Source organism: Microtus oregoni, unplaced genomic scaffold, assembly GCF_018167655.1.
Source record: "Microtus oregoni isolate MIOR12 unplaced genomic scaffold, Mior012 000006F_ref0000085, whole genome shotgun sequence".
NCBI classification, from domain to species: Eukaryota; Metazoa; Chordata; class Mammalia; order Rodentia; family Cricetidae; genus Microtus; species Microtus oregoni.
The window spans coordinates 40,501,368-40,516,599 of NW_024543065.1; the positions used below are offsets into that span (position 1 = coordinate 40,501,368).

Genomic DNA, 15,232 nt, shown 5'->3' on the forward strand with positions numbered 1-15,232 from the left:
TACATGTGCTAGATGCAGTAGAAAAGACGATGGACTCATTCCCAGAACCATGGAGCTTAGAGAGCTTTCTAATGAGGTGGGAACAATGTACAATAAAACAGCAACAGAGAATACAGTCTAGGTAGTGATGGGTGCTGCAGTGAAAACAATCCAGGGACCAGTAAGATGAAGTGAGGATGCTTGCTGCCAGCCTGCCAGCCTGGGCTCTATCCTTGGGACCCACATGGTGGAAGGAGAACCAACTCCTACACGTTCTTCCCTGACCCTCACATACTCCATGGTGTGCCTCCACCCCCTCCTCACAAAATTAACTAATAAATAAGACAGGCTGGGGGGAAATGAGAGATAAGAAATGGTTTTATCCACCTATCTGAACTATCCAGATATTTCTCCATCTCTCCTTCCTCTTTCTCTTTTCCCTTATTCTTCCTCCTTGTGCGCCTGTACATACGCACATAAGGGTGCAGTGCCAACAGAGACCACAAGAGGGCGTAAAATCCCTTGAAGCTGGAGTTAACAGGTGGCCATGAGCTGTTTGACATAGGTGCTGGGAACTGAACTTGAGTCCTCTGGGAGAGCAGCGAGTGTCCTCCACCACTGAGCCGTCTTTCCAGCTTCCCTCCTTTCCTTCCACGCAGAATGCACCTTCTGCCCCCCAAAACACTGGGGACTGAACCAGGATCTCCCACGTGCCAAGCAAATGCTCTACCACTGGGCTACATCCCGGATGTTTTATATTTATTAATGTTGTCCTTGCATGAACTCTCTCTCTAGCTCAGGCAAACCTTACACTTGGCATCGTCCTGCCTCTGTCTGCTGAGTAGGTGTGATTACCAATTACATTTTTTTCATTACCATTTGAAGATAAGTTTTAGAGCCGGGTATAGTAGGTAGTACACATCTGTAATCTTTGAATTCGAGAGTTTGAGGTAGAGTTGGCATTGTGGCACACACCTTTAATCCTAGCACTTGGGAGGCAGAGGCAAGTGGATCTCTGTGAGTTCAAGTCCAGCCTGGTCTACAGAGTGAGTTCCAGTACACCTAGGGGTATATACAGAAACTTTGTCCCCTCCACTCCTAAAAACGAGAGACTAAGACAAGGAAGGCTGCAAATTCATGGCTAGCTTGGGCTATAGACTGGGGCTTCCTCAAAAAAGCAGGAGGCGGTGGTTGCAGAGAGAGGGAGAGAGAAAGAAAGTAAATTGTAGATACTGTGTCATTTTCCTGCTTTTAAGTTAGGGGACTGGGGAGATGACTCTGGGCGAAGTGTTTGCCACCCAAGCATGCACACTGGAGTTCAATTCCCAGCACCCACATAAGAGTTTCATTTGGAGTACACATCTAACATCTGAACCCCTAGAGCTGGGGAAGGGGAGACAGGAGGATCTAATCTAATTAGTCATCTCTAATTTCAGTGAGAAACCCTGTCTTGAAAAACAAAACAAACAAGCAAAAAAACTAATGTGGAGCCTGGCGGTGGTGGCGCACGCCTTTAATCCCAGCACTCGGGAGGCAGAGGCAGGCGGATCTCTGTGAGTTTGAGGCCAGGCTGGTCTACAGAGCTAGTTCCAGGACAGTCAGGACTACACAGAGAAACACTGTCTCAAAATAACCAAAGCAAACCAAATCAAACAAGAGATTGCGGAAGATGTCTGGTGTTGACCTCTGGCACCCGCGCGCGCGCACACACACACACACACACGTGTCTGAGCACACAGAAACATGAACATGTACACATACTTATCACAGTTTTAATGATCTTACAACACATTCTTTGCATGAATACAGTGCCAATATATATCACACCTAGAATTTGTCAATATGTGTCTAATGTAATGTAATTTATTTTCTTTTTAAAAATTGCATATATTTATACAATATGTGTGACATGGCACATGCATGAAGGTCAGAGGGTAACTTCTGGGAGTCCGTTTTCCCCTTCCATGCTGTGGAACTCAGGGATCAAACTCAGGTTTTCAGGCTTAGCAACAAACACTTTTTATCCACTGAGCCATCTCACTGCCCCAATTTAATCCATTTTTGTACTGTCCCATTTGTTTCAAAAATACCTTTTCTGAGGTTGGTGGGGTAGTTCCAGGATTGTGAGCATATGTACTTGAGGCTCTGGGTTCAACAGCATTGAAAAAAAAGAAGAAAAAATACTTTTTTTTTTAGGTTTCTGTTCAGAACCAGGACTCCATCCAGCCTCTTGCATTTTATTTTGTTAATAAGTCTTTTTTGGTATATACTGCCACTGTTTTTTTGCCCCATCCCCAACAGTGACTTTTAAAATATGGAAAAAAATAGTGTAAGGAAATCCCATGCACCCTTCATTCAGTTCCAACAATTGCCAGCATATGGCGGATCTTTTTTTAGCCAACCACTGCCATGTCCCCCCTCCGTGCTTTGCTGCCTTATTTTAAAGCCAGCCTCAGACACCAGCAACTCATTTTGTCCTCACGTATTTTAGTATGTCTCCGAGTAAGAAGTACTCTTTTATTTACGCCAGCCACACTAGCCACGGTACCGCGACAGAGCCTGAACAAAACAAACCAAAGAGAGTAAGTTAATACCATCTCATACCTCCTTACTATTTATTCCCCACACTGGTCTCAGAAATGCCTTTTAACTGTGAGCGGGTTGCAAATCAGCATGTAAATTACAAGGGGCATTTATCTGATGGCTCTCTGGTGCCTCCTTTAAGCTCAGACAGTCTCTCTTTTTCCTGGTAAAAAATAAGCATGTATTTATCTGTGGCTGTGGCTCTGCACATGTGTAGGGGATCAGGGGACAGCCCGTGGGAGTCAGTTCTCTCCTCCCATGTGTGTCCTAGGGATTGAACTCAGGCCGTCCAGGTTGGCAGGAGGGGGAGCATGGCAGTTAGTGGTATAGAAACCTCCCGTTCTGTGTTCTTGTTTTGTTTTTCTGAGACAGGGTTTCTCTGTAGCTTTGGAGGTCTGTTCTGGAACTCGTTTCTTAGGCCAGGCTGGCCTCGAACTCACAGAGTTCTACCTGTTTGTGCCTCGTGAGTGCTGGAATTAAAGGTGTGTGCTACCACCACCAGACTTTGTGTTCTTCTAAAGGCATTCCATGCTGTGGTTGAATGCATCCATCCGTCTTTGTAAACTAGGATTTTGAAGAAGCTTGGGAAAGCCTGGTTTAATTTCTTATTGTTTTGTCAAGAGCACTTCCTAAAGTTGACTATGCTGGACACACGTCTGTCTGTAATCCCACCATTTAGCAGATAAAGACAGGAGCATCGGGAACTCAGGGTTGTCCTTGGCTTCAAAGACAGTTCAAGGTCAGGCTGGGTTATAAGATAGATGGGGCTATTAAAGTTCTATTAGGAAATGCAATGCTCTCTCTCTCTCTCTTCCCCCTCTTCCTCCCCTTTCTCTCTCTCTCCCCTCCACCTCCCTCTCTCCCTCCCTTCCCCCCTCTCTGCTGCAAGGATCGATCCCTGGTCCATTCACCGCTCTTAGAATGCCGCAGGGGAATATCCTCCCTTGCAGTTTTTGGTTTTTATGTTTGGTTTTAAATAATTAATTCATTTACTTTTATTTCATTTGCATTTGTATTTGTATTTTGCCTCCATGTATGTCTGTGTGAAGGTGTCAGATCTTGACCTTAGAGATAGTTGTGAGCTGCCATGTGGGTGCTGGGAATTGAACCCAAGTCCTCTGGAAGAGTAGTCAGGGCCCTTAACCGCTGAGCTATCACTCCAGTCTCATTGTTTTGTGTTTTTGAAATAGGATTTCTCTGTGTAATCCTGGCTGTCCCGGCACTTACTTTATAGACCAGGATAGCCTTGAACTCGCAGAGATCCACCTGCCTCTGCCTCCTGAGTGCTGGGATCAAAGGCACGTGCCACCACCACCCGGATCTCACTCTGTATTTTATCTGTTTCCTTGCTTAGCTTATTTCTCTTTCCTGTCTGTGCTGTAATCTGAAAAGTTTTGCCTGGATTTGAGGCTCAAATTGCATTTGGGTTAAACATAGTTGGCAAAAGGAAAAAAAAAAACAGTGCTGTTATGAGGTTTGTGATCTTCTCTTCGGGTAGTAGTTGCATCTCTCCCTGTAATGTTTGCACTCACTTCTCCTGGGCAGATGGTAACCAATGTTTATTCTCTCAAGGTAGGGCATCAGTGAAGGACCAGAGTAATGCACCAAATTCTAGCTTGGTAAACTTGTTCGTTTATTGGGCTTCCTTACAGGAGGATGGGTGACGGGTTACAGGAGTGTGCCTGAGGAGTTACCTATAAAAGTGTGGGTGGCTGCTCAGTGGGGGCGCATGTCTTTAATCCCAGCACTTGGGAGACACATGCAGGTGGATCTCAGTGAGTTCGAGGCCAGCCTGGTCTACAGAGTGAGTGCCAGGACAGCTAGGACTGTTACACAGAGAAACCCTTTCTCGAAAAACCAAAACAAAGCAGCTGTACTGAAAAGCCTCACCCTGGCATGGACAACCTCCCTATAGCGGCACAAATGAAGCTTCAGCCAGCTTCTCACCTCTGTATTCTGCCTACCATATCTTCTAAAACCGCATACAACTGGAGCAGAATTACATACAGCTCTCAGGGAGGGAGGGAGCGGCCGAAACCTCGTGGAGGTTAGAGGACAGCTTGCTTGCTTCCACTATGCGAGTTCTGAGGATCAAACTCAAGTCATCAGGCTGGGCTACAGTCCTGCTGAGCCGTCTCAGCAACCCACCGTTAATTTTATTTTGAAGTTTTTAAGAGTTTTAAGAGTCTCATTTTGTTGCCCAAGATGGTTTCCAAGTCACAGCAATGCTCCTGCTTCAGCCTTCCAAGTGCTGGGGTTAGAGGCGTGAGTTACCATGACCTGGTTCTTCTTCTTGTTTGTTGCCCTTTCTTGTATCAGACCAGCCCACAGCTTGCCATAAACAACGTTCTTCCCATACTTTGCCTTTAGCTCAGCAGCTTTCTTGTGTAGCTGCCAATCATTTACAGCATGCCTGATCCACGGCTTTCCTGATCGCTTTGCAACACCACCGTGGCCAGGCTCAGCTGTTCTTGGGTTTGAGGGCAAAACTCAGAACAGAAAAGAAGGTCAAGGGAGGCCTCTTGGGTGAATATAGATCCTTAATTTTGAACATTTTTTTGTTTGTTTTTGAGTCAGGATGTCCTGTCACCTAGGCTGACCTCACACTCATTACACAGCCAAGGATGACCTTGAACTTCTGATCTGCCAGTGTCCAGTAGTACCCCACGTTTTTTGTTTTGTTTTTGTTTTTATTTTTCTTAGTTTTTAGACACAGGGTTTCTCTGTGGAAACAGTCCTGGCTGTTCTGAACTTGCTCTGTAGACCAGGCTAGCCTTGAACTCACCACACTCCACCTACCTCTGCCTTCTGAGTGCTGGGATTAAAGGTGTGTGCCACCACCGCCTGGCCACTACCCCAGTTTTATGCAGGACTGGACACTGAACCCAGGGCATCATGCAATCATGCATGCTGGACTAGCTAAGCTGCATCCCCATATAAACATTAATCAACTCTCTCCTCTTCTTCCTCCTCGTCTTGTTTCCTTAGGAGGAGGGGTCCAGTTTTGTTGTTGTTGTTGCTGTGTGTGTATGCATGTATACACATACATACATACAGGATGTGTGTGCCTAGTGCCTGTGGAGTTTAAAAGTGGGCAATGAAGCCCGGCAGTGGTGGTGCATGACTTTAATCTTAGCACCCAGGAGGCAGAAGGAGGAGGATCTCTGCCTTTGAGGCCAGGCTGGTCTACAGAGTGAGTTTTAGGATTATACAGAGAAAAGCAAACAACAACAACAAAAATAGGCATCGAATCCCCTGGAACTGGACTCTGCTGGGAGTGGAATCAAGGTCCCCTTCTGGAGTGACAAGTACTCTAAACTGCTGAGCCATCTCTCCGGCCCTGAGGTTTCTATTATTCACATGTATCACTTACACATAGTAATGGGTTTCATTATCACTTTTTTCTTTCTGGCTTCCCTGAAACTCACCAAGCTACACTTGCCTCTGCCTCCTGAGTGCTGGGATTAAAGGTGTGCGCTGGGGGCTGGAGAGATGGCTCAGTGGTTAAGAGCATTGCCTGCTCTTTCAAAGGTCCTGAGTTCAATTCCCAGCAACCACATGGTGGCTCACAACCATCTGTAATGGGGTCTGGTGCCCTCTTCTGGCCTGCAGGCATTCACACAGACAGAATATTGTATACATAATAAATAAATAATTTAAAAAAAAAAAAAATAAAGGTGTGCGCTGCCCCAACCAGTCCACCGTAACACTGCCATGCATGTGTATCATGCATGGTGTGCACTGCCCCACCAGCCCGTTGTCACACTGCCATGCATGTGTATCATGCATGGTGTGCACTGCCCCACCAGCCCGTTGTCACACTGTCATGCATGTGTATCATGCATTTTGATCACAGTCCCTCCCATTACCACTTCTTGTTTCCTTCTCCTGCCTTCTGATATCTTTCTTACTAGCTAAATACCTTTCTATTTTCATGTTTACTTTTCTTCTTCATTTTTTATAAAAACTGGACTTGGTGCATATTTTTAATTTCAGCATTCAGGAAGCAGAGGCTTTCTATTTTTATGTTTAACTCCTTTTTTCCCCCCAATATCATGGTGCCAAGGCACATACGTGGAAGTCAGAGGACAACTCCCAGCAGCCAGTTCTCTCCTTCAGTTATGTGGGACCTAGGACTCAGACTCCAGTTTGAGTTTGATGGCAAGCTCTTCACTGCTGAGCCGTCCTGCCAGGCCATGTTTTCTTGTTTTATTCTGTCCATCTTCCTTCCTTCCTTCCTCCTTCCCTCCCTCCCTCCCTTCCTCCCTTTCTCTCTCTCTCTCTCTCTCTCTCTCTCTTTCTTTCTTTCTTTTTTGTGGTGACCCAATGTATTTTATCAGGGTTTCTTTCAATATTGTTCTTGAAGGATTATTGATTGGGGAGTGAGCTCTCTACCAGTGATTATATCACTGAAGAGAATATCTGTCTGTTTATCCCTGTCCCAGCAATTCTTATTTGCCTGTGAGTCCTCAGGGAGGTGGACAGGTCCTCAGATCCATCATGGCAGGCCTTATTTCCATTTCTCTCTCCTAAGCAGACTGCCCACATATGCTCTGCCTTCAGACATTCTCTTTAGCAGAACAGCCTTGTCCTTACAGGACCATTGTTTAGAAACACAGAGCAGACCAAAGGATCTGAGCACCTCCTGCGCCCCTGGGAAATCTGCTCAAAGAATGCACATGTGGACGCGCTGGTCTGATTCTTTTTCTTTATTTGTGTTTTCATGCAGCATAAAGGTTTATGGGAGTGGGCCCATCAGTCCTTGGCCGTAGCCTTGCTCATGTCTGCCAACCCGTTGCTTAGCTCCCCCTGCTTCTTCTTGGCACAAACGTATGTGGCCACCTTTTCTTGATGAACTTGTGTGAGCTCTTGTCCTTGAACACCATGAGATGCTCCACGGCCCTCCGCTTGTAGGGCGCACACTCCCACATCAAGTACCGCACGAACCTGATGTGCTTGGTGAGGTGCCCACGGCTTGCTGGGGGCGGGAGAGCTAGCACACATCATGGCTGCTGTTCTCCCTTAGCGGCCGTAGCTACAGGAAAAATAGTACCACGCAGAACCTGGGATATCCTGCCTCTGATTCTTAGAGCCTGATTCGCTGTTTCATAATCTTCCAGAGTGCCCCGGTGCCCGGCATACCCCAACTGCATCTCTGTGGAGCTCTGAGTACTCCAGTGGCGTTTTCTTTATCTTTTATAAAGTTCTGTCACTTTCCTTTACTCTTTCATGTTGACATTTTTATTGCAAAGGGCAGCCCCACAGTGTTCTTCTCAATGGATTCAGGTCGCACAGCTTCAACGGGTACAGCATAGGAAGGAAGGAATAACTTACAGACTTTGTAGCACTTGGTGTTTGGAGTCTGTCAGTGATACTAGCTTGCTCAACGTGATACCTGCTGGGTCAAGAAATCACAATAAATGATACGTTTTTTTTTTCTTTGCTTGTTTTGAGACAGGGTCTAATGTATTAGCCTAGGCTGGGCTCAAATTCACTATGTAGTTAAGGATGACCTTGAACGTCTAATCCTCCTGCCTCTACCTCCCTCGTGCTAGGATGACAGACTTGCACCACCATGCCTGGTTAATATGGTGCTGGGGGAAGAATCAAAGGTTTTGTGTACACCAAGCAAGCACTGTACCAGCTGAGCTACATCCCTAGCTGAGAAAGGTGCTTTTAATCTCTTGGTAACGAGTCGGTATTCAATGAGGAGATTCTGCTACCCTTTGATTTAGTGTCTGTTGATGATTTATTTTTAATCACGTGGATCTCTGTGTGCACAGGAGTGTAAGTGACCTCAGAAGCCACACGTGTTAGAACCCCTTAAATCTGCAGTTACCGATGTGAGCTGCCATAGGGGTGCTGGGAATCGAGCTAGGGTCCTCTGAAAGAGCAACCAGTGCCCTTGCCCCAATCCTTTGAGCACTCTCTCCAGCCCCTGTTGGTGATTCCTGCTTGGTGACTGGTGTTACATCTGACATTGTCAAGTGTGTGTTGTCTTGTGACTACCATTCCATGTACACATGTAGATGGATGTGCTACCATAACAAACCTTTTGGCGTATTCATTTATTCACTTCATTTATTCATTGTCCTCATTCTTATTATTGGATGTGTGTTTGCATTCAAGCATGCATGATTGTGCCACTGTTTGTGGAGGTCAGAGAATGACTTTCAGAAGTCAGGCCTCTCTCTGCCTCATGGGTTCTGGGGATTAGGCTCAGGCCATTAGACTTGTGTGGCTCTTTGACCCTTTGAACCATTTTATTTGCCCAGTTTAAAAAAAATGAAAAGAAAAGAAAAAAGGAGAAAAAAGAAAAAGAAAGCAAAACCCATAGCTGACAATGTGGCTTAGTTTGTAGAGTGCTTGCCTAGCATGAATGAGTCCTGGTTTCTCTCCCCAGCAATGCAAAAGCCAGGCATGGTGGTGTGGACTTGGCACTTCAGGACTCAGGATGTGGAAGCAGGAGGATCAGGGAGTTTACGGTCATATTTAGCTACATTGCAAGTTTCACCAAGTCCGGACAAGATAAGACCCTATTTCCAATAAGAAAACAAAAATCTGTATAGAATTTGGGTTACATGAGGAGATCATATGTCAAACAAGCAATCATTGTATATTATAAATGCACTCACACACACAAACATACACACACAAATTTGGGATCAAACTCACAGCCACACATATGCTAGACAAGCCCTCGACCAACATGAGCCATATCTCCAGCTCACTTCATCTCTCTCTATCTCAGTGGACTATAAGCCTTCAGTTTAATGACTCATTTTGTTGCTCAGATTGTCCTCAGTTTGACTCAGGAAACTCTTTAAGCTAGTTTCCGTGCCCCCTTTGACCGGCTCCCATCATTTTTGAGCATGTTCTTTTTAAAGGCATCTTTATTTTAACTTTGTGTTATGAGAGTTTGTCAGCATGCATGTGTCTGTGTGCAGTGTCCACAGACACCGGAAGAGGGTCTTTGATCTCCTCAGGCAGGAATTACAGATGGTTGTGAGCTGCCATGTGGGTCTTGAGAACTAAACGCTGGTCCTCTGGAAGAGCAGGCAGTGCTCTTAACTGCTGAGCTCTCTCTCAAGCCCCTTGAGCTCTTTCTTATTGCAGGGCAAAGCTACACTTTTACTTGGACTCTCCTTGGCTTTGGAGATGTTTCTTCAGGGAGTCCTGTTTCCTTTCAATGGGGGATGGGTTCAAAAGCAAAGAGCTGGCATGCCTGTAAGATCTAACAGTTTGAAGACTGGGCTGCATAGCAAGAGAGATTCTACCCTTTAAAAAGATAGATGGGGTGGAGAGGGAAGGAGGGAGGAGGGAAAAAGGAAAGCTAGAGAATGAAGTTACTGGAATCGTTCTCCACTCTTTTATTTTTATTTATTTTTTGGTTGTTGTTTGCCTTGCTTTTGAGACAGAGTTTTGCTATGTAGCTCAGACGAGTCTCCAACTCTGTCCCTCTCTCTTCAGCAAGCTGCCATCACACCTGGCTTTGATTTTATCCCTTGAATGTATAAAATATTAACATAACTCTGAAGATCAAAATCATGCAGAATTGTGTGCTTTTTCTCATCTCCGTGGTCTACCTACTCCATGCTGCAATCAGCCTCACTTGTTTGTCAGTTCTCCTTATGCTTATTTGTGCAAAAATAAGCAGATGCACATGTATTCTCTCTCCTCTCTCTCTCCCATTTCAACACTGAGGATTGAATTTAGGGCCTCATTCATGCTGGACAAGGCTCCTCTCCTTTTACATTCCCAGCCTGGGGATTCTAGACTGGTGCTTATCACTGAGCCATGCCCTCCAGCCCCTCACCGTGCAGGGGAGGATTCGCACTGAGCTATATTCTCACACCTCTTCTTTTTTTTCTTTTCTTTTCTTTTTTTTTTTTTTTTTTTTTTGGTCTTCATTATCTTGACATGGTCTCACTAGTTTGCTCAGGCTGGCTTTGAACTCACAATGATCCGGGCTAGTTACAAACTTTCAGATGTGGGTCCTCTGAAAGAGCACCAAGTACTCTTAAATCCTGAGTCATCTCTTGAGTCCTCCTATTGTACTTTTTTTTAAAAGTATTTTTATATGTATGTGTGTGCATGGTGCCCAAAGACGCCGGAAGAGATGTCAGATCCCTAGGACTATAAGTATAGACACCGTGGGTTGCCATTGTGGTGCAGAGAATTGAACCCAGGTCCTCTGGAAGAGCTGCCAGTGCTCTTAACTGTTAAGCCATCTCTCCAGTCCTTGTATTCTGTTCCTGAGGCAATCTGGATTTGATGCCTAGAAAGCACATAGAAGTGGAAGGAAAGAATAGACTGCACATAGCTGTCCTTTGAACTCCATGTGTGTGCTGTGTTAGGCACAGCACCCCTCTCCAAACACACTGTCCACTCACATACAGTAACAAATACCTCTTAAAATGATCCCTTCTTTTATGCTTAAGAGTACATTCTAACCCAGGCATGTTGGTGAGCCCCTTTAATCCCAGCACTTGAGAGGCAGATGTAGGAAGATCCCTATAAGTCTAAGGTCCTGGTCTACATAATAGCTCTCCGCCCTTGGAGAGACTGGGTATTGTCAGGAATGGGTTAAAGATGAGTTCACTTGTAGTTTTTATGAGTAGTATGAGTGTTGGTCTGCATGTATGTCTGTGCACCATGTGTGTGCAGTATCCACTGAGGTCAGAAGAGGGCATCGGATACCTTGGAACTGGAGTTACAGACAGTTATGAGCCACTGTATGGATGCTGGGAATTGAACTTGGGTTCTCTGCAAGAGCAACAAGTGATCTTAATGGATAAGTTATCTCTCTAGATTCTAATGAGTGTATTAAGTATTTTTTCATTTATTAATTACTAAGGGGTACTTGCAAGTGCCATAGAGCTCATTTAGAGTTCAGAGGACAACTCGTCTTTCTACCATGTCTGTCTTGTGAATTGAACTCAGGTCTTCAGTGTTGTCAGCAACGCCTTTACCCACTGAGCCATCTCATAGGTGTGAAAGTCATAGGCTTTAAACATTTGAGGTATAACTCATATAAGACATAACTCATATATAACTTTTAGTAGAGCCAAAGCTGCATAGTTATCCCCTTAGCTGGTTTTAACAGATCTCCTCTAGGACTGAATATAGAGAGTTGTGAGCTGCCATTATGATGCACAGAATTGATCTCAGGTCTTCTGGAAGAGCAGCCAGTGCTTTTAACCACTGAGCCCTCTCTCCAGGCCTCCTAGGATACTTCCATTTGTGTGAGTGTTAGTTGGTGCATGTGCACCTGCACACACAGGCTGGGGGCTGATACATGGTATTGCTTTTCATCTCTTTCCTGGATCTCATCCTTTAGGATGTGGAGAAAGACCTATTTCTTTGATCCCTTTGTTCTTCTTATCACAGATGGATTTGTGCCTAATGGGTATCCACTATCCTGTCTTTTACCTCTTTCAGTTGCACTGAGGTCTCAGATGTGGGGTGGGGTGAGGGCAACTGGTGGATTCATCTCTGGGTTCTCTGTACCCAACCGAGGCCAGGAACAGGTGGTCCTTCAAAACACAGAAGTGAAGTCCCACCTGGAGACACATACAGGCTTGTCACGACAGCTACTTGGAAGGCTGAGACAGGAGGATCAAAAGTTCAAGCCTGTCCCGGCAAGTTTCCGAGATCCTTTCTCAAAAAGTAAAAAGAAAGGGAGAGAGCTCTGTGGTCGAGCTCCAGCCTAGAATCTGAGAATTAGCTGTGGAGTACCTGCCTAGATAGAATTCAGCAGGGAGGGGCAGAGGTTATGGTCCAGCGATAGAACTCTTCCATAGATTCTCTGGTGTGGAAGCATGGCTCAGCAGCAGAGTGCTTGCCTAGAACCTCCATTGTGAGGCTGGCGGTATGGCTCAGTTATAGAGCAGGAGCACCTGCCTAGAGTCCCCTAGTTGTGTGAGGGGGCATTGCTCAGAAGTAAAGACTTGCATAGCATGCTGGGTATAGTGCATAAGGTGAAACAGTGAGCTGGAGTTGGGGGTGCTCCCTTCTCATGTTCCTGGCACCCTTCTCCCCTTAGGTCTCTCCTTGGTGGTGGGCTTGGTTCTGTACATCTCCAGCATCAATGATGAGGTCATGAACAGGCCCAGCAGCTCTGAGCAGTACTTTCACTATCGATACGGGTGGTCGTTTGCCTTCGCTGCTTCCTCTTTCCTTCTCAAAGAGGTGATGTGTTGGGCCCAGTTTGAAGAAGGAGGTGGGAGTTTCGGGGTGTTCTAGCTCCTGGGGGTCTGCAGCAGATGTCTAAAGATAGGATCTTCTGGGTTTGGGAGGAGAGAGAGAAACAGAGAGGGGGGGAGGGAAGGAGGGAGGGAGGGCGGGAAGGAAGGAGAGAGAGAGAGAGAGAGAGAGAGAGAGACCCTGAGGTTTGATGACCTTCTGAGGCCTTAGAGGTGGGAGTCCTGGGTTCTTGGGGAGGAGCAGCCCAAGGATGGGACTCCCTGAACAGAGAACAACCTGATCCCTATGCCCAGGAGGAAAAGAATTCTGTGGGTTATGAGGAAGGTGGATGGACTGCGGATCTAATCTATGGGTCCCAGAGAGGGAAAAGTCTAGGGATTCTAGCTCCTGGGGGTCTTGGGAAGGCAGAAGCTGAAGGAAAGCCTGTGGGTTGGACCCTTGAAACTTTGGAGGAGGATGAGGAAGTCCTTGGTCCTGGGAAAGAACAGAGCTGGGGGACCAATCTCTCTACTTTGCAGTGGGAGGATCTAGCAGTCTGATTCCAGGAGGAAGAAGAGGCTGGGGATGTGCCTGTATTACGAGGGAGGTGGGTTAGATGTGGATCCAACCCCTAGCTCCTGTAGAGGAAGTGGTCTGGGTGTTCCAATTCTTGGGGTCCTGGAGGAGATGAAAGGTGAGGCCTCTTGGGTTTTGCAGAAGGAAGTCTTGGGGGGTGATATTCAGCAGTGACTCCCGGGTTTTGGTAGAGGAAGCGGCAAGAGGGTGCCTCTGGGATTCTGACGGTGCCTTGCCACAGGGGGCCGGAGTCATGTCCGTGTACTTATTCACCAAGCGCTATGCGGAGGAAGAGATGTATCGCCCGCACCCGGCCTTCTACCGCCCGCGTCTCAGCGACTGCTCTGACTACTCGGGCCAGTTTCTGCAGCCCGAGGCGTGGCGTCGAGGTCGCAGCCCTTCCGACATCTCCAGCGACGTCTCCATCCAGATGACGCAAAATTACCCTCCAGCCATCAAGTACCCCGACCACCTCCACATCTCCACTTCACCGTGCTGAGGCTGGGCTCCCCCCTCTCCTCTTCCTCCTCCCTCCCCTCACCTGCCCTTCCCCAACGCGGCCCCAATCCCTTAAGGGACTCTTGGCTGGGGGCTGCTGTGCCACCTCCAGGCCCCAACCCATCATCCTCATTTCGATGGCTCCCTCTTTCCAACCTCTCCTCATTAGTCCGTTATACTTCCAAATGATTCCCTCCCTTCACCTTCACCTGCCTAACCCCGGGTGTACCCGTCCCCTCTCCTGGTCCCTCTCCAACTCGGTTAACTATCCTCTGGTGGTATCTTGCACCTAGCTCCCCCAAATCCTTCAGGCTCCCGCTTCCCTACAGGGTGCTGGGCTGGAGAGTGGGTGTGACAGCCACTGGGAATGCCCTTGAACTCCCTTCTTTCCTAGCACAACACCACGTGCCCTGCAGGTCCCTGGTGGTGGCGGGTGGGAAGAAGCTTGCTCTGCCCACATCTGCTGGTCGGGTCAGGGGCTGCAGGGATACGACTGTGGCTTACCTTGACTTTTCCTTTTCTGTCGCCTCTGGGAGACACTATTTCCTCTCTTTCTGTTGTCCTCTGGAAGGTGACCTTCCTTCTAATAGATCCTTCTTCTTTCTTCTTCCTTCTCCACCCTCCTCCTCCCTGCCCTCCACCCCCCTCTTCTCACTTCTCTCTTTTCCTTCTTCCACCTGCTCATCCGAAGTCCCTAGGTGCATCTGGTCTCTCACACCAAACAAGGATGGGACCCCAGGGTGGAGGGAGGTTCCCTCATGCTATCTCCACGCCTGTGCCCGCCTCTCCCCCCTCGAGGTCCCATCGGGGGAGGGAGGGGCAGTAGCGGGGGTTAACGCCCCCCAAAACCTGTCTTCCATTTTCTGGTACTCCCTCTCATCCATGTCCCTCTTCCCATCTCAGTTTCCCTAACTCCGGCCTTTTTCAAGGGCCCGTCCGCCCCCTTGGACAGTTTGGGGGGGGGGGGTTGCCAGAAAACCACCCATCCCACTCCCTTTATTAGGGGAGGAGGGGCGAGGTAGCACAGTGTTAACACACGGAACCAGAACGGCCCCGGGGTGGGGGGAGGGGACGGGAGGGGAGGGACCAGGGGCTTTTAGTTTGCATCTTAGGTGGGAGGGGGGAGGGAGAACCGCAGCAGTTATAACCTGTCTTTACGCAGCGATTTTTAATGAGGCTGGGGGAGGGGGGAGGGAAGCAATAAGGGTGGGGAAACGGTGGGGTGGGGGGCCTGGCTCTGTTATTTACCGTGTATCATATGTAAATACCGACAGAAACTTCAATAAACTTTATTTCAAACACGTCTCTGCCTAACCAAAGGGAAGGGGTTGAACACAACAGGCCTATATACTTGTATTGGTTTTTCCTGTGGGTAAAGCACTATTATACTGACTAGATCTTACCAAGTGTG

At 47.3% G+C, this 15,232-nt stretch overlaps 1 protein-coding gene across 1 annotated transcript in view; it reads left to right on the plus strand.

The window, feature by feature from the left end:
• The window catches only part of Cacng7 (calcium voltage-gated channel auxiliary subunit gamma 7), a 33,078-nt gene extending 18,183 nt beyond the window's left edge, over positions 1–14,895 (plus strand). Inside the window, exons 5-6 of the mRNA XM_041654661.1 lie at positions 12,608–12,753; positions 13,565–14,895. Coding sequence (XP_041510595.1) covers positions 12,608–12,753; positions 13,565–13,822 — 404 coding nt within the window. The 3' untranslated portion in view covers positions 13,823–14,895. The remainder of the gene's footprint in view (positions 1–12,607; positions 12,754–13,564) is intronic.
• The last annotated feature ends 337 nt before the right edge of the window (positions 14,896–15,232 follow it).